Source organism: Haliaeetus leucocephalus, unplaced genomic scaffold, assembly GCF_000737465.1.
Source record: "Haliaeetus leucocephalus isolate CR32 unplaced genomic scaffold, Haliaeetus_leucocephalus-4.0 Scaffold1, whole genome shotgun sequence".
Taxonomy (NCBI): Eukaryota; Metazoa; Chordata; class Aves; order Accipitriformes; family Accipitridae; genus Haliaeetus; species Haliaeetus leucocephalus.
The window spans coordinates 16,838,872-16,858,182 of record NW_010972437.1 but is presented as its reverse complement, the minus strand read 5'-3'; the positions used below and the strand labels follow the sequence as shown (position 1 = coordinate 16,858,182).

The 19,311-nt window shown below is 45.8% G+C and overlaps 1 protein-coding gene across 1 annotated transcript in view; it reads left to right on the top strand.

Annotated features, from left to right (window-relative positions):
* The window catches only part of LOC104833043 (unconventional myosin-X-like), a 103,841-nt gene that overhangs the window by 55,802 nt on the left and 28,728 nt on the right, over positions 1–19,311 (top strand). Inside the window, exons 16-22 of the mRNA XM_010569553.1 lie at positions 1,866–1,934; positions 2,818–2,900; positions 4,373–4,481; positions 5,175–5,255; positions 6,269–6,393; positions 7,185–7,299; positions 13,188–13,294. Of these exons, the coding sequence (XP_010567855.1) occupies positions 1,866–1,934; positions 2,818–2,900; positions 4,373–4,481; positions 5,175–5,255; positions 6,269–6,393; positions 7,185–7,299; positions 13,188–13,294 (689 nt within the window). The remainder of the gene's footprint in view (positions 1–1,865; positions 1,935–2,817; positions 2,901–4,372; positions 4,482–5,174; positions 5,256–6,268; positions 6,394–7,184; positions 7,300–13,187; positions 13,295–19,311) is intronic.

Genomic DNA, 19,311 nt, shown 5'->3' with positions numbered 1-19,311 from the left:
GGGAGGGAAGAGGAGGGTCCCAATGCACATGAGAGAGTCAGTAACAGTCATGTTTGGAGTGGAAGAGAGGGAAGTCTGTGGCTGGAAAAAGACGACTGGATTGGGGAAAGGGAGGAGCAAGGAAATGGGATCAATATGAAAAGGAAAGAAGGCAATGAAAAAGTTCTCAATAGCACTAACAAATTATCAGGATCAGAAGCCATCCACCCAATACCGCTAAGAGAACTTGAAGGTGAAAGAGCTGAATTACTAACAGTATTGTGCAACATCTTTCTTACTTAAAATTTTCTTAGTACTTGTCTCTGAGAAGGCAGGAAATTATTTTAATTTTTAGAAAGTATTCCAGGAAATTATAGGCCTGTAATCCTTATTTCACTATTGGGGTAAATTCACAGAATGTAAATGGCCTGTTACTTCAGTGGAGGGAGGCCTGTAAGACTCTCATATGAGCACTGAGGTGGCAGTTTTCTGACAATTCACGGGGCAAGGCTGGACTGAGAGGGGCCTTATGAGACTGATTGGGCTGTAAAACGAAGATGAAAAGCAGTGTAGATAAATGTAAAATGGTGTGTCTGAAGAAAACAGTCCCGATTTCACATCTGAAATGATGGGCCCTGAGCTGGTTGCTGCTCTTCAGGAGCAAGACCCAGACAGAGGCTGTGATGGATAGTGCCATGGAAACATCAGCACAGTGCTCAGTAGTAATAAAAAATCCAGATCGAGTATTAGAAATTCCTAGGAAAGAAACAGAATAAAAGCAGAAAACATTGTTATGGCACTGTATAATGCATGGATCACCTGCACTTTGAGCAGTGGACGCCACTGGGCCCCTCCACTCAAGAAGGGGTTTTATCAGATCTGGTAAACAACAGGTCTGGGACAGCTTCCGTGTTATGGAAAACTATGTTGAAGGGACCCTGCAGCCTGGAGAAAAGATGACTTGGGGGGGATGCGATGGGTTTAAAAGTCACGTATGGCCCATAGAAGACAAATGGCAGTAATGGGAGCCAGGCTGAAAACCAACCAGCTGTAGTTCCCTGTGCGGTTGGTTGAGAGCTCCCTGCGAAAGGACAGTCTGGATGCAAGAAGTCTGCATGGGTTCAGGTGTGGAATGGGCAAGTATTTCAAAGAGAAATCCACTTGGGGTTACTAATTAGGCTGACCTCATGAAAGTAATTGGAGTTTGAGAGATTATTAGGATGAAAGTATCATTTACTTATCTTGTTCTTATTCTGCCCTACATAGCCACTGCTGGAGGCAGAATACTCAGCTGGATGGACCATTGGTCTCAAGCAGCATGGCTGCTCTTACATAGTTAATGGTTTCCACAGAACAAAGAAAGGAGGAGGAAAATGAGAGTGTAGAACAGCTAGTAAGAGAAAAGAAAAATGCATATTGAAAAAAGGGGAAGAGAGGTGCAAAAAAGGATGAAATATAAAGGAAGACAGGAGATTGGTATGACATTTTCTTTGACAAAGAAAAGATGCGTGGGTGTTCTGCAAAGCTGCCATCTTCCCTGCATCCTGATCCTGTGTCCTGCACCACGTGGTTTGTGTGGAGCCCAGTCTCCTCAGGTGTCAGACACGCAAGAATTAACATTTCATCCATGGCATGCCTGCCCAACCTTGATTCTGCAAGCCCTTGCTGACATGAGGAATGCCTTGAAGGGCTGGATTTTTCCATCTTTACTGGAATAACATATTTGTAATGTAACTGCAGATAGCTGCAGCAGATGTGGTCGGGCTCTGCAACAGCTAAGGTCGTTGCCCATCCCAGCATTGTCATAGTCATGGCAGAGTTCCTGACTAAGCCCTATTTGTTCATACACTGGCATTATAAGAAGTCTTCTTTTTCTTTCATTTTAGAGCAACCACTACTATGTGAAGCCTCGGGTGACAGACCATCAGTTTGGCATAAGACATTATGCTGGGGAGGTAGGTGTTCATGGTGTATCTGTGAGTTGCTTGGTATATCTTGGGCTTGAGGTCCTGGATTTTAGATTCCAAAAATCAAGAATATCTCTCAGAGCTGTGTGTTTCTGCATAGTTAGTGCCCCGTACCAGAGCACAGGGAGTGTGATGGGCTTAACATACCATGTCATTCTCCATTACTATATTCTCCAGCTTGGACATTTGTTTGAGTTTCTCAGGTAACTTTTGGTTTGGGGGATAAACTCCTCCTTATTTCTGTTATATAAGTTGTCTTTTCTTGGACATTCACAAACAAACAAACCCAAAGTAAAAGTCAGAAGGAAAATTTGACTTTTGGGGAGGAGGAGAAAAGGCAAAATAGCTGTTGCAGAAAGGAAAAGGTCTCCAAGCCTTCAAGGTTAAATGCTGCTCTTTGTTGTGGAGAGATATGGAGCAGATGGAGGTGTGTCAACGGAGGGCATTTGCATACTAAAGAAGGGCTAACCTCCTTCTAGAATCATATCTGCTGAGCACTAGTGGTTGGGAGATCAGGGCACTGCGTAGCATAGTTAGTATTTCCTGAAGTGAATGGAGTACCTGACCTTGCAGAGGATTTCCCCCCCCGCACCCCAGGCAAATCTCTGCAGCTGTTTCACTTAGCTCCTGTTTTTGAGGGGTTTTTGTGGTTTTGTTTCTGTTTTTTTTTTTTTTAATTGATGGCTAAAAGCCACTTTCTTGCTGGTAACTGCAGAGCTCTGGAGCTCTTTGACCCCAAAAATGGAGATCTTGGCACATGCCTGCAGCGTTACTGTGTAGCTCTGCTGGATGTCTTGTACATTGGCATGTTAATGTAGAAGTGATTAATGATTTGTACAGCACCGTTCTAGTGGCTCTGTCTGCGTTGCAGGTGCTATATGATGTGAGAGGCTTTCTGGAGAAGAACAGAGACACCTTTCGAGATGACATTTTAAACATGCTGAAAGACAGCAGGTATGCCCCCCTTATGCTTGTGAGGAGGCCACATCTGTTGGGCCGGACTAAGCCACATTCATGTAATAACCAGGCCAAGGAAAGCAGTTGCTTCTGTGCGAGCATCAGGCATCATTCTTTATCATTCTTCTTTTTGTGCTTAAGTGTCCTGGCAAAAGAAAGGAGAGCTGGAGATGTCAGATGACACACACATTTAATCAGTCCTCTTGTTGTCCCAGTTTTGAAAAGAGCTATAAAAGCATGACAGAAATCCCTCCAGGCAATGCTGGTTTTCTCCCTCCCCTCTTCTTCTTTTCCTCTTCTTCCTCTTACCTCCCTGTCCCAACAATGGCAAATTTGCCCCTGAATGAGTCAAGGCTCTTTGCCATGCTGTCAAATGCCAGCCTTTGTACAGAGGCCTCTTATTTTTCAGCCGGCTTGTTAGCGGACAGCTTCCATCCTTATCCTGAGCCAGACTAGGCCCTTGCTGCAACATGACCCTAGAGAAATGAGCTGACTTTGACTTTGAGCAAGGTGTGGAAGACAGAGGTGGGGCCTAGTAGGAGGAGAGTGGCATTTAATAACAGCAGACCCTCGCAGTTTTTGAGTAGCCACTCTACCACATGCCTCTTACCACAGTCCACGTATTGCCTTTGGGCTCCAGCCTGATGAGACTTTCAGAATTGCACCTTCTCTGAAGCCTGCTGCGGAGTTTGCGCTGTGAGCAGCCTTGAAACAACCTGAGGGAGCTGAGAGTATGAGCTGCTTGTAGCTGCCTTACTTGGACAGTGGCACCTGGGGAGTATTTTCCACAGGGTTTGAGGCCAGGATTGTGGTCATCATTGTCCAGCATAATAGAAAGATTCAGGGTTTTTCAACAAGCCAGAAAGGGAAATTCTGCTAGAAGCAGTCATAACAATAAACCGGCAGAAGCAGCGCTGGAGAACTTTGTGCAGCTTTGTAAGAACCAGCACCGCCGTGTAAGGAGTGGCAAAATGGTGGAAGATTCCCCAGAGCTGACCCACACTGAGGGTAGCTCTAGAAGTCCTCTGGGCACAGAAGAGCTGTGGTTGCAATTACATGAGCATGTCATGGGAGCTAGGTGGGGAGGGGTGTGACAGCACAGTCTAGCTGGAGTACCTTCAAGGTAGTTTCGCCTGGGGGCATATAGCTCAAGAGAGGTGTCCTAGCCAGTGCAGAATGGAGATCTTCCTTTGTGTAATATCCTGCTTGACAGCGTGAGATGGGGTTTCTGGCTTTGCAGCCGAGTGTGGCATACAGGGCAGCCCACAGAGTCTGGGCAGCCACATGGAAAGTGTTAATTTCCTCACTGAAGTGCCCAGCTGAACTGCCTCCTGCAGCCACTCTGTGGCACAGCAGGAATAAAAATGAGGTGTTTCACACTGGGACAGGGCAGTAGCTGAGAATGAGAGCCATCGTCTCACAGGTGGTGGGTGTCTTGCATCTTCTTTAATTCTTTTCTTCTCCCTTAGGCTGGACTTCATCTATGACCTTTTTGAAAGAGTCTGCAGCCGCTGCAGTGAAGAGACGCTGAAGATGGGCACCCAGAGGCGCAGACCAACTGTCAGTTCCCAGTTCAGGGTAGGATGTTTTCCAAGAGAGCAGCAGGCTTCTAGGGAGGAGCAGATGGGTAAAGCAAGGCCTGCAGCCAAGAGGAGTCATTCATCCTTGTTTTGTGTCCAGCACTGAAAATGTGCAGGAATTTTGTAGCGCTAAAAAAAGTGTCACTGCCCCAAGGATTTCTGTCTGGTGTAAAATGTGAGATGCTAAGCCTGAGCAGGGTAGCAGAGGAAAAGAATACTTTGCTAAGTATATGAGGTTCTTGAGGTTCTTTGATCTTTCGTGTTGGTTTGGTGTTTTAGCTAAGTGTACGTGTCCTTTTAGGCCACATCTTTTACAGGTATAGTGGCAATTCTAATAAAACCTTATTGGGGGGACCTTGCAGGTATGAATCTCACCCCCTTAGATTGTCTGCAAACCTTCTGTAAGTTTCACAGTTCTAGTTTCCTGTGTTTAAAGTTTGAGACACTTGTAAAAATAACATCAATTATACAGCTCTGAGAACAAGGATGGTCACGTAAACAGTGTTAGAGTAAACTAACTGTGTGGGTATGTTTTGGACAGGAAGGATCTCCTGGGTTATTGAAGTTTTGGTAGGCAGAGTCAACAGACATTAGGAATGGGAGGGCTGCATGAAGACCCTATTGCATCAAATGTAGTCTCTTTCCCTCCTGTAGTGACTGATCCTTTGGGTTTTGTCTTCCTGCTTTTTAGGATTCTCTCCATTCCCTGATGGCCACGCTTAGTACTTCCAACCCGTTCTTCATCCGCTGCATCAAACCAAATACAGAAAAGGCAAGTCTGTCTTCCAGCAGAATGTATGCATGTGACAGATCTTCATGAGCACTCACTTGCACAGACACCTGAGAGGCGCCTCTATCATGGTCCAAACTGAGGATAAGAGCAGTTCCCCCCTCACCTTCCTTTTTTCTTTCTAGTTTTTTTTATAGTTGAGGAAAAATACACCTTCCTTCTGGTAATCAGATGAAAAGACTGCATGCTGAGTATGATATGATATAGCCATTCCCAGCTCTTTCGGTGCTTATGAAGCCTGGAAGATGAACCAGGCTTGTGCAGAGCCCAGAGCTGTGGTAGAAGAAGCAATCATTCCTGTTTGTGGTGCCTGTAGACAATTTGTTCTGGAATGCAGGGCTTGTGTGGTAGGAAGCGTCTCCTGCAGATCCCTGGCTCTGAGACAGAGGAGGTGGACGCTTTATGAGCAAGTCACAGTGCTTAGAGGCAGGCTGGCTCTCGCTTGTATTGTGAACTGTGACGGGAGGATATGCTGCTAACTAGATTGGGTGGGGAGCTCTGAACTGATCGTTTTCTTTGTGTGTTTTGAAATTGTGTATGATATGGCAAAGGAAAGCCTGCTGGGGGTTTTATGCCAGAAAAGAATTCTGCAGTTTGTCTCCAGTTTGACTGGAGAGAGACTGCAAAGGGAACCGAGTCAACATTCTGCATTTTGTATGTGTTAATGCATTATATCATTGCTTTACTGCCATGATCTGACTATGACAGCAGTCTGCAGACTGCTTTTTTTCAGGATCTGCCCAACTCCCTTTCATCCCTTTCTCTGCACTATGCAGTGTTGTGACACTGCTTTCCCCTTGACCCAAACTTCCCCCTTTTCACCTGGCATGCCCAAATATGCAGGGTTGACTTTCTACAGAGAGGCGGATATACAACCTGTGACTGTCTGTGCTCAGAGGAACAGTCACTGTTCAAGTCAGCAAGGAAGTAATATCAAGATCAGCACTTATTCTGTCTCTCTTCTTATTTGTTTTTTAATCTGGATCATTATTTAGGCGCCGCACCTCTTCAATCCAGATGTGGTGCTAAATCAGCTCCGCTATTCAGGGATGCTGGAGACAGTGAAGGTTCGGAGAGCAGGTTTCCCTATACGGCGCCTTTTCCAGGACTTTCTCAGCAGGTAATTGCTATCATTGTACCACATGCTGTAACAGCCCCAAGGTATACAATTCTATATATTTGTTTCCTCTATAACTGCTGTTACTGATATGGATCATTTGTGGGATGTTTTTCTAACCGTGCCCTAATTGCCCATATCATAGACTGATTTGGAAGACCTTTTGGAGACTTGCCTTTAGTGTAAAAGTCAGAATGGAAAAATAGCCAGATGGTCCATTTTTAATTTTTTTTTTCTGTAGCTTTGCCATAGATTTGCTTGTGTGATGCTGTGAAACCCATCTGGTCATAATATGTAAGAAGAAAATATCATACTTAAAACCTTTAATCTGGCAGGCTGAAGCAAATTTTAATGGACAGTATAGTGGATGATTAATATTGGAAAGACTGAGACTGATTATTTTTTTAATTAGCTGCATCAAAAGGATTTCTTGACGTTTAAGGCTAGAATGGAGCATTGAACATTGCTTCTTTTGTCTCTTGGAGCATTAAATGCCACCCCTATACTGAACAAAATAACTTGTGTCTGATGAAAGCACATGTTTCAGAAAGACAGTTGTTCTTTACTGAAAAATACTGTTGAGTTTGTATTTTATTACTGGGATTGCAACAATAATTGCCAGTGTGGTAGGAACAGATAAAGGTTGGGGGATGGAAATTTCCAAATTGGAAGGCAAACACGAAGAAGGGAGGTCCCAGAGGAAGAAGGACTAATGGGAGGAGGATAATTAGAGTTAAAAGATTGGGGCGGGTTACTGTCATACATAATCTCATGAGATTTTGTTTTGTTCTTAGGTACAAGATGCTTGTGAAGGGGCCAAGTTTCTCAGACAACAGCAAAGCTGTATGTGCAGGCTTTCTTCAGACCTACGACAGCAGCAAGAAGGAATGGCAGTTGGGTAAAACCAAGGTACTTCATCAGTCTGGGGCAGGGGTATGGCTTTGTTCCAGCTGCAAGGTGATGCAATTGCATCTGGTGAGATTCAAGCCAGTAGAAAGGGCAAAGTTGTGATGGCCCTTTAAATGCATTGGACTATGCCACTGACCTGTAGGATCTCAAATATTTCCCATATTATGTACCTACAGATGCAGAAGGCTTTTTGATTTTGTCTGAACTCCTTCTCATTGACCAAGCCAGATTGATTTTGTTGTGTCTGATCCAATTTAAGGATCCAAGGAGAACAAGCATGGGTGTCATTGTATGCAATTGCAATGTGTGCCATTAACTCTTGCCTCTTGGGCCAAATACTTCACTCTGCTTGGGTAACCAAAATTCCTGAAGGAGACAGTGAGCTGCTGCTTGGTATGTATCTAAACTGTGAATAGCTAGCTAGATCACCAGATGTGTGACAGCTTTCTGCTGTGGAAGCTCAGCTGATGGTTTGTGCAGTTAGCCCAGATGCTAGCATACATTTTTTAGGAAAAGGTATTCAGATGCTTCTCCCCACTTGCATAATTCAGAATTTGCTTCTGTTTTGGTGAATGTTTAACATTTCTCTCTTGCCTGGTATAGTCAGGATTTTGGGCTTTTTGTTATGTTTTGGTTTTTTTTCCTCCAGACATCCAGCTGGAAATGTACCATTATCTTTCATTTAATGGGGAGGGAGCTGGGTGTTTCAGTCTGAATTTTTTCAAACTTTGAGACAGCTTCACACAGACATAGATGTGAGTGTTGTGAGGTAAATTGCTATAGAAATCTGGGAGGAGGAAACTGTCTCTTATTACGGCTTTCCACATACTCCAGTGAATTCTTCAAAGAATATTCCAGGATGGATGGTGTCCAGTGCAGACAGCGTTTCTAAGTAGTGGGTATGCAGTCCATATCCAGAGCAGATGGTAGTCCATCAAAGCAACTTTTCTTGCATTTTTTGCCCTTAAGCCTTCAAAAAAGTAGTTCAGACTATTTCCAGGGTCACAATGGAACCAAAAGTGATTCTAGGGAATACTCACATTTCATTTGTCCAGGAGATCAAATAATGATATTTGTTGCTTCGAGCAATCATTTCTTAATGAGTGGATAGACTGTAATGTTTCTTAGGAGAGCAAGATCCCTCACTCCCCTTCTTAGAGGAGTGGTGGTAGCCCACTTGGTAGTCTGGGCTCTGAACTCTGCATGAGAACCAAGGAAACCACTGGCCATTGCTGTGGAAAGGAGATGTATTAACCTGAAGTTTCTAAGGCCTTCCTTCACATGCCTCCGCTGATGTTCAGGAAAGAAGTTTTTATCACTTTAGCACACTCAGCACATATTTATACTCTGTGATTAAAGTGTTCCCCATCTTTGATTTGGGAATCTGGTGTCTCCTTACTGGTCCCCACAAACCAGGAACCATTTCAGTCATTATTGTCCCTAGATAACCCACACTACTTGGGTGGCTGCCAGTCTCACGGCATTTTAGTATTAAAGCCTGTATGGAGTGTGTACGTGTTGCAGAGCTGCTTGTGCCTGGGAAGCTTTAGCAAGTGGTGGTTAGAGCTGGTAAACATGGAGTTTGAACTTTTTTCCTAGCATGACAAGAGATGGAAGATTGCTGGGCTACAGCAAGGGCAGCAGGGAAATGCATGTGAGGACCAAACTCACATGCACATACTCACCTTTTAGAGTATAAAAGGTTATAAGCTATATCGCTGGAGTCCAGGGACTACAACAGACTGATGACAAGCAGGAAATCCAGGCTGCTTTGAGCTCCTGGCAGCAATAGGATCCCTTTCTCTTCAGTCCCTGTTATGCATGCTGAAGGACTGAGTCCATCTGTCTGGTTTCACTCACTCCTTGACCTGCTCAAACAAATTCTTTTTGAAAAACAATATAGGTGGTAAATTGTGGCAAAAAAAATGTGTCATATTTTGCCAAAACACTGGATGTACTCTTATTTTTTTTGAACAATTGTGTCCTATAAACTAAAACTTGGCTGAAGAGCTGTATGCGGCATGTTGGTAAGCAGCAGTCTCTCTGCTAGGGCACTGGTTGCTGTCGGGTCTGAAGATTGTGGGAAGAAAGAAATGATTAAGAATGGCAGTCTTTGTATCTCCTTATTTCTTTATGACTGAGAAGGAAAACTGAAAGGAGTTGGGAAGCAGTTGAGCATCTTGTTTGGTTGTAGAAGTTATTTGATATTCGGCAAAGTTTGGATTAGAGATGTGTATCCTGGTAGAGGGCAGGAGTTCTATTTATTCTAGAGGATATATCGCTCCAAGGCTGTCCTGGCCTGTTCCACCCTTGCTGCCATCCTGAATGGCTGGCCAGCCCGTGGCTGCTCCAAGGTGCTGTCGCCATTGCCCTGCCATTTCATTCTTCAGATGAGTTGCTTGACGTTCTTTCCCACACTCAGATGGTGGCAAAGCCATTTCATTGCTCCCTTGGAGACCCCTCTTGCAACTCCACTTTGTGACAATGCCTCCAGAAAGCCTGCCCCTGGGAAAGCAGATGCCAAGGTGAGGCCATGCAGAGCAGTGCTGCAGCTGTTGTGTCTTGGGTTTGGATTACAGAGTCCTTTGTCTGCGTTCACGTTTTAGCTGATGCTAGGTAACACAGGCCTGGAATACTTGGGTTGATGAAGAAAAGAGCCCTAATTTTTCCAGAGGCTTTCAGGTAAGGGTGAAGTAAAGCTACCAGCTAAAGGGCACAGAGTATAGGTCATTGTCCTGGAGAGGAAGTCCCCTGTGTGCCCTTGCTGCCACTTTTGCTGCTACAAGTGCAGCTCTGGGTACCCAGGTAGCAATTCCCAGAACTAACCTTGGGTTATGGAGTCAGGATTAGCTACTGAAAGAGGTGTGACAGGCCAATGGGGATGTAACCTAGGAAGAAGTATAAGGGGTGGGTGAAGAGCAAGGCTTATAGAAGGGGGAATACTTCCTGCAAAATGAATGGAAGGATAATTATATCCCTAGCAATTGTTTGGAGGAGGAAGGAAAAGAGTCTGTGAATTAGTGCAGTGGATTGTGAAGCTTGGGAAAGGAAATAGAGGAGGAAGGGCAGGATGATCTTTGTGTTTTTCATTAAGAATAGAGCAGCTGCTGTGCAGGCAATTGTCAAACTAATGTTTATAAGAGGTATTAATGTATACAAGGCAGGTTTTATCTGGTGGCATGGCAGAGATGAGGGCTTGGATGCAAACAGGCAGTGCGACGATGGAAGAACTTGTGCTAATGTGCCGTTGTCTTCACTGGGGATGTGCTGGGATGGAGCAGCAGCTTCTGTGCCCCTTTCTTCAGTGCGCCTGGACCTTCTGCCATACTTGCCCATACCCACAACACAGATTTCCTACAGCTGTTGAACATGGTAATCCTTGCTGTTTGAAAGCATTCATTTCCACATTTCAACCTGCTGTTTTGCAGGGCCTGTTTGAAGGAGGAGGTTTCTGTAGACTATTTGGCATCCAGGTCACAGTGACCCACTTCCTGCTTTTCTGTTGTCCCCAAGAATCATATGATCCCACTTAGGTACACATGGGTGCACACACAGTTACATTTGTGTCTGCTGATCTACACCTAACCTTAACATGTTCACTGTTGCACTGATAGTGCATGCAGGCATTGAAGTTGTGTGAGAAACACTGTGGTGCTGCACTGTGGTTTAAAACTTGGCCAGTGCCTAATATGAGCAGATATGATAGAAGTTATCACGTATGTTTTGTTCAATCATTCCTTCCTCAGATGAAAGCGATGTCATGTTTTCAGAAAGTGATTATGAATTATGACAAAGAAACAGCCATCTTCCAAGTTATTTCCACAAGGCATTAAAAATATTTGTGGTTTTGAATACATTTTACTCTTCCTTGTCATCTACAGGAGTCTAAAAACCCCCTCAAAATGCTAATATCTTATAACTAGATATTGTTATTTGAGATTAACCTTTCACTCTCAAGCATATGTAGAAAACCCTATAGGATTAGGGTTGGGTCTTGTTGAACTCTGCATGCCCTGAAGTTAGGGGTTTTTCCCCCTCCTTACTGGCACAGCAAAGTCTGTGCTTGCTAGGGAAATACTGATGGACTGAATATTTCCAATTTGATGAAGATAATGGACTGAGACAGTGTTTTGCTGGTTGCATTCTTGAAATTGGGTGACTGCTGCTTGGTTCTGGAATGTAATGGAAAGAGCAATCCCTGCCTCAAAGAAGTCTTTAAAAGATTGTTGAGTTGACAGACGGAGTGGATGTACAACTTGCAGGGAAGGATGCCAGCTTCATGGTTGGCAGTACCTGGATAATGAACCTTCTTTTAAGGCTACCCACGGTTACTTAGTCATTCCAAAACAGCTCATTTAAGACCGTCTTAATGGAAATGGCTCCCCAGGAGAAGTTCGAGTCCAGGGAAGCCACTGGCTATGGGTACTAACTCCAGGAGAACTTTCAGTACATGGTGGCCATTGCAGGGGGAAAAAAGAGCCTGAATAAATGATGAGGCCAAAAGCAGTGATGGAAGGGAAGGTATACGGAGACATAAGGGGAGGTAAATGGGGAGAGGGAGAGTTTGTGCAGAACACTGGACTAAATGACTGTTCAAATCTCTGAACATCCCTCTGGACTCTCAGCATAGCTGCATGGATCCAATAAATTTGTAAGGAGTTTTTACTGATTAATGTAGTTCTGCAGATTGATGAGTGTCAGCTCACAGCCTGTGTTCGTGGCAGTGCTTTAACAAGTAGGGCAGCACTTTTCTAGTGTAGTCCATTCTGCTGCTGGCCCTGGCAGTGATTTAGCCAATGTCAGGCAGCAGGTCACACGAGCATGGCCATATGGCAGTTGCTGCTGGGACTGCAGCTTGTATGGACATACCTTAGCCAACTTACTCTAGGGTGGGTACCGCTAGCCACGCCATGGAGCTCCATGCATGCTGCAGTCCATCTCAAAAAGCAAAGCATTTATTTCAGCAGTTTGTGCCGAACCCTGTGCTAACATAGTGCAAGCCAGCTGACTTAAAGTAGCTCAGATATGTCAGCTCAATTCCTGTAAACATGCCCTTATCTTGCTTGTATCTTTTTTGTCTCCTAAGATAGCACCGTCATCCCTCGCGCAAGCGTTTAGCACTGAACAGAGGTTTGACCTATAGGTGATGGGAGATGCTTGAGAATTAAAATGCTGGACACTGAAGTGCAACCAGTAATACTTGGAGACCTCTCCCATCGGGGCTCAGTTCCCCCTAGCGCATGCTGCGCTGCTGGACCTCTTTAGCACAGAAGCATCTCCACCTCAGAGTTTCTGGCGCTTGGCGGAGGGCTTCGGCTCCGGCGGACTGCGGGTAGGCTCAGCTTTGCACCTCAACAGGGCTTTTAGCTTTCCAACTGTCTTCCATTCTTAGGATTGCCGTTAAGGTTGCTTCCCGGAGTCTAGAAACGTAAACGCTCCTCTCTTTCCTTGAAACGCGGAGGAGTTTCTTTGCAAAGTATTGAATCACGCCAGCAGGTATCGGTGCCTGCTGCAGGGCGGTACTGGCGTGTGCGGGGAAAGCTGTCGGCTGGGAAAGGGTTAATCGCAGGCGCAAGCCCAGGCTCTCCTCCTCCCTCCTCTTTCCCTCCTTCCTCCGCTCCCTCCCTCCCTCCCTCTCTTTTAAGTCTTGACCACGGAGTGAGGGAGGCGGGGGTTGGGCGCAGAGTTTGGCTCCCGTCGCTGCAAAACTTTTTCCCGGTGCTCCGAGCACCACGGCCCCCCCGGGGCGAGGCGCCGAGGCCGGCGCGGGCGCCCGGACGCCGAGCGCGCTCCGCGCTGGTCAGCCGGGGATGGAACCTCCCGGCTCTCCCGGGGACTGACTTCTTTCCTCTCTTTGTGTTTATTGAAACTCCTCCCCGTGGCGTCAGGTTTTCCTGAAGGAGGCTCTTGAGCAGAAGCTGGAGAAGGATCGGGAAGAGGAGTTGAGGAAAGCAGCTATAGTCATCCGGGCCCACGTCTTGGGCTACATGGCAAGGTCAGTGCCGGGGGCTGCCCCACCATCCCTGTGCTCGTGTGCCTGGGTTGCCCCGACCCTCTGCTTCGCTCGCTCGTCCCCTCGCATCCCTCCCTTCTTCCCCTCCTCTGTGCCAAGGAGAAAGAATATAGCTGCCCTCCCTGCCGGCATCGGTCCCGCTGATACCTTTCTGCACCTTTGCCACCTCTTCTTCAATTCTGTGCACGCTTGCACCCTCCCTCAGAGCTGCTCGGCAGGCTTCTGCGGGGACCTCTGTACCCACCGCTTGCCTCCGATGACACCTTTTCCTTGCCTTCAGGGCTCTCCTGGCCGGGCCCCACCTATGCTTTGGGTCCCCTCCTTTTCCTTACGCCTGTCAACTCTGTTCTCTGCTCCCCCTGCAAGTCGCTTCTTCCTCACTTGCAGCTCTGCCTTCGCTCACCCTCTTTCCTCGCCCTGCCTGTTTGCCTCGTGATCTCCCTCTCCTTTTAATTAACTCTTCAGAATTGGTTTTTGGCCAGCTTTGCACCAGTAATCTCCCCTTGCCGCTCCCTTCTGCACCTGACCAGAGGAGGGTTGGGAGAACCAACTGCAGGCAAACCGCCCCTCCTCTGCCCCTCGCAGTCAGTGTAACAGCTGACTCCTTAATGGCTGTGGCATGCACACTTAATCCCAGTAAGATGCTCTGTCCTGGCTGGTCTCTGCTCCAGACACCTGTCAGTCAGGGGTGTGAGGAGGTGAAATCCCTGGCCAGCAGAGCTGTTCCAGCAGGCACTCTTCTTAGAGCTCCAGTTACACCAGGTAGCTCATTTTGCTTTGGGAAATGTGTGCAAGGGTTGCACCCTGCCTCGCCAACATGGAATATCAGCAAAATACACATTTGGTCTCAGGGGCTTTTATTCATTTATTTATTTCCCTCTAGGAAGACAAATGAGCTAGCTCTATTGTTTGTACATGAGACTGCAAATTCTTTGTGTCAGGGCCTCTGCTCTATTTTACTTTACGTCTAGCATGTGGAGAGAGGGATAGGGATTAGCACAGGAAAATTGATTTTTCTGGGAAACATCACTGCAGGCGAACTGGATTTCTGCTTTTCTGAGTTCCTGGGAAGGTAGCTGCTGCCCTGCAGGGCTGCGATGGAGACAGTGTTGCAGTAATGTTCCTCTTGGCTAGAAATCTTGTGGTCCTCCAGTCTCCACAGATCTGAATTCTTCCTCCCACGTGTTGCTCTTGTGAGTCTCATCTTTAAGAACAAGCTGTGCTTCTGCAGCCAGAGTGGAAATCCTCACAAGCAGCTGGAGGTAACTGGACTTTGCAGGGGAGGAGAGCAGGGAGCGAGGAAATAGCTAGGGAGGGAGACTGGAAACTTTTCTGTGAAGAGTTTCCAGTTGCACTGCACCTGTATTGGAGAAGGTCCAGCAAGAGGGAGTTCATCGGGGCAAGTGCTGAAGGGTCTGTGCAGAGTTGGGCAGAGGTCAGGAGAACCAGTGTGTGCTGCCTTAAGCTTGATACCATTTTTGTTAGTTTTGCAAGTACAAGTGTATTTAAATTCATTTGCTCTCATGCAAAGTAGGTTGGCGAAGAAGGGTACATACGCCACAGGAAGGATTTTACTGGTTTCTCCCCCTTTGTGAACTTGTTCTGTGAGCCTGGAGAACCAGTCCTAAGGGTGAGAACATTTTCTTTGCTCTCATTCCCTGCAGCCTAGTATCTCTGACTGATCACTAAAAGGTGAGACAAGAAAATCAAGCCCATTGAAATGACCCCATTTTTTGTAGCTAATCTGTGGAACTCTGAGCTGCAGGTAACAGCTTCAGCAGCTAAAATACACATAACTGTTCCCAGGCTTGCAGGATCCCTGTACAAATTTGGCTGTGTCCCTGGATTCTGCAGGACCTTATTGCTCAGGGAAGAAGACAGTAGGAAATTACTCCATAGCCCTGTATTCTCTAGTCCTTGGAGGCATGACTGCTAACTACAGCTCATCGACAGGATAATTAACTAAATTCCAAATGCAGCATTGGAGCCTTGCAGCCACCCCGCCTTCTCTTGTGATATATGGTCGGGATGTCTCCCAACTCCTCGGTGTGGCCTGCAGGTTGAGTTTCTTTGGCCGGTGCAAGGGGGTGAACGGAAGGCTGAAAAAGGGGAATGAAATTCACAGCCTGTGTGCAGCCATTCCAGCTGAAGGGCGTCTGCAAGCTTGGCTGCGGTCATGAGGAATGAGGGGGCACTTCAGCCTGGCAGATTAGCAGGCAGAGCCGGCCTGTAGCTGGGCAGGGCTTGGCACATGTTGCACTTGAGAGAGTTTCTGGCAGATGCATTTTGTAAAAGTCAGAGTGCCCTTTTTGATGCACTTATATCTGCCTTGGCAGAGAGTGCATGTGCAGCTGTTCACACCCCATGTGCAGGGCACAGGGAGGACAGAGGGAGCAGGGGTGAGGGGACTGCAGCCCAGGAGCAATTCATCTAAAACCTCCCGCTTCTTATCACCTCTTCCCTTTCCTCTTCTTTTTCTCTGTGCTTCCTCCCTTTGACTTAATACTTATGGAAAAGAGCATGACCTCTGCACACTACTGCTATTAGCATCCCTCTCCTGACTTTCTTGACTAGGCTGACGTATTTGATGTGCAGGGAGGTGGCAAGCTGTCAGCATGGGTCCCTGTTGCCATTTGAAGGGGATTTGATTGCCAGGAAGGGGATTTTGAGGTGTGTCTTTTCCTCAGGGGGTTGCAGAAGGTCTGTGGGAAGGATATGTGAGAATACTGTGCTATTTCCAGTGTGCTTTCTAGGACTCTAAGACTTCACAGGATTACTGTAGCCTGCTGGCCCAAGATCCTGTCTAACGGCCCCATAGAATTTCCCTCTGCAAATTCTAGTTTGGACTAAAGAAGTTTTTAATTTGAATAGTACCAATTAAGGTGTCTAAATATATTGATTACTTTAAAAAAAAGTCTGCTTATTTCCAGCCTGAATAGACTTCAGCTTCAGGTCAATTAAATCTTGTTATGTCCCTGTTGGATAAATAGAAATGCCACCCAAAAATGTGGGTACTTTGAGTGGGATCAAGCCTTTCCTTAGCCGTTTCTTTCTTATGGTCATGGAGCATGTGCTGTCTTTCTATAAGCCAGAATTTCTGGTTCCAATCCTGCTTCCTTAGAAATCACTTGAGGGTCTAACGTTGTTCTTGAAATGGAGGGGCTAACACTGAACACAGGATAAAACTAGCAGTGCAGTCCCCTTCTACGCAGTATTTCTGCTTGCAAGTATTAAGAATCCCAGTAGTATTTTTTTCTATAGAATTGTGATGGGCGTTTGCCTTCACCTGATGATCTGTGGCCCCAAAATCCTTTTTTGACTTGTTGCTTCTTAACAGTCCCACATCAGGTATGTTTGGCCTTTGATTCTTCAATACAAGACCTTATGTTTGGCTCTTTTGGATTGTTTAATGTTTGCTTGAATCTAGCTTACAAATTGATCCAGATTACTCTGTAATAGTAACTCTTTTGTTATTTTCCCAGTTTGTGTATCATGTACAAACTTCCACTGGTTAATTTTTTTTCAGGTCCTTGATAAAAATGGTCTGTAATGCAGAGGCAAGAACTGACTTTTCTAGAACTTCACTAGACTACAGAAATACTGAGTGATGATTCTTTTCTTTTGGAGCCCTACCATGTTTTTTGAAGTGCTGCAAAGTTGATTTTGATATCGTTACTCTTTAAGCAAAATGTTGTGCAATATATGTATATGTTTACGGCAGCCTGTTACAATGTTACATTCAGCAATCAATATTGTAGTGTCACTGTGTTTTCCCCCAAACAATAGGAGATTAATGTGACCAGATTTATTTTTGCCCCGCTTTTTGCCTTTCCTGGAGCAGTTTGCTTTTGGCCACTTAAAAGATGGGGCAATACGGGACTTTGTTCTCATGTGGTAAGGCCATTTGTATGTTTTTATTATAAAAAATCCACACTGAGTGATTATGCTAATTGCACAATGAATGTATGTACGTATGTGCAATGCAAGGAGACTTTGGGCCAGTGGACCTTCTCCTTCCATGTGCCAAACATCTGCCCTTCATCCTCCCAGGGTCTTCATGAAAGTAGGTGCTCACGGAAACAAACCAGTGGTAGATAGAGGAGTGAGAACAGTGAGGAGAATATGATTTATGGGTAGTGGCAGCAGAGGAACAGAAATTGTGTCATTTCTGAGCAGTATTTTTCCAAATCCATTTTTCTGTGGCTATGGTAAGATTGGTCAATATACCAGGGCATGAGAAATGCAAAGCGTGTATTCCTCATGGCGCATTAAGTGTCTGGTTCTGTTTTTAGGAAGAAGTATCAAAAGGTGCTAGCCAGTGTTGTTATAATCCAAAAGAACTACCGAGCATACTTTTGGAAGAAGAGCCTGCTGCGACTGAAGGCCTCTGCGATCACCCTGCAGAAGCACTGGCGTGGCCGCCTGGCTCGCAGCCTCCACCAGCACCTGCTGCAGCAGGAGCTCAGGCGGAGGCAGGAAGCGGAGGAGAGGAGGAGGCAAGAAGAGGAAGAACAGATCAGAAGAGAGGAAGAGGAAAGACAATGGCAAGAAGAGGAGGAGCGTAGGAGGAAACGGGAAGAGGAAGAGGTGAAGGAAAGGTACAAGATGGTATCTTGCGCTCATAGTTCCCTAGCACTAAAGCTGCTGAGGTGTAAAAGCGGGCCTGGGGCGCTGGCATGATGGTAACGCTGGCACAGCAATGGCATGAGACAGCGTCCCAATGCCAGGGGCAGAGCTGGGGTGGGCTGTGGGCAGCTTAGAGTAGAAAAGCAGTGTGGAAAAGGAGTGTCCTGTTTCCTCTAGGAAAGCTAATCCTGGTGTATTTTTACCTCCATTGAGTGTTTTTTTGCTCTGGAATGTACATGAAAGGAGGCTGTTTCACTGATTGGGCAGACATCCATAATTTTCTTGTTGCCTTTGTGACAAGTTTTATGCAGTCTTCCAAAATCTGGAGGGATTAGCAGTGTGAGAAGGTACCAGTATCATGAGTCTCGGTGTGCCCAGTAAGCTGGGTCAGAGAGCAAGATGGGCAGCGCACCTGTGCTGCTACTGCAGTTCTTACACTCATGAGAATGCACGTGTTCTCCCTGTTCCTGCTGCTGTGTATCTCCCATCAGGGATATGGATGTGTCAAGAGATCAGGAGGGGAAAGGAATAGCTAATGTCACAAAAAGAGGCAGCCTGTGAGCAGTGACAGTATACCTATTGAGAATCCTGCACCTCGTGCATCATTTACTGTTCGCTCCGTGGCTACCTACAGCCTATCCAAACTGGGTTGTCTCTCTTGATAATCTTTTGTTTTATGAAGCATAAAACTTCAACTATGAGATTATTATGTAAGTTTGAACAAATAATCCTGTGGCATTTTAAGTTTTTCATAACTAGTTGGTTACGTTTCTTATAGGCTTTTGTTACATACTTATCCTGAATTTGGATCTTGGTGGACTAAGGTGTGTGACAAGCATCAGAAAATTCTAAGGTTAGAAGTACGTCATAAGGAAAAGAGATGGCCTGCGGTTTCACTGGAGACAGTAGGGTGATGTATCTGCTGGGACAAGACATGGAGTCAGTGACACCAATAATGGAACAGTTTGGTCAAGGAATTTGTTGAACAACACTGAAGGCTCCATTTTATCAATGTGTCAATTTTCAACAACAGCCTCATCAGCAACATGAAGCTGTGCAAGTTCAGAATGTCAGTAACTAGTTTGCAGTTATCAAATGCTACAGATGCTCTCTCAGGTCTAAAGTCCTCACTGTACTAAGTAGAGCTTGTCCCTGCCTCGTTTTAGATAAAAGGACCTATTTAGCTTATTTGTTGTAGTGTTTTTCTGCCCCTGCCCTTTAGTTCCCAGCCCATGAAAGATGTGTTGAACCCAGCATCATTGTAGAGAAGTGTCAGTGTTTCTAGAAATCAGGTCAACTGCTCATTTTGCTTTCATTTTCTACTTGATGTCAAATGGCTTCATTCAGAGTGAGTAGCCAAAAAGGTACTAGCA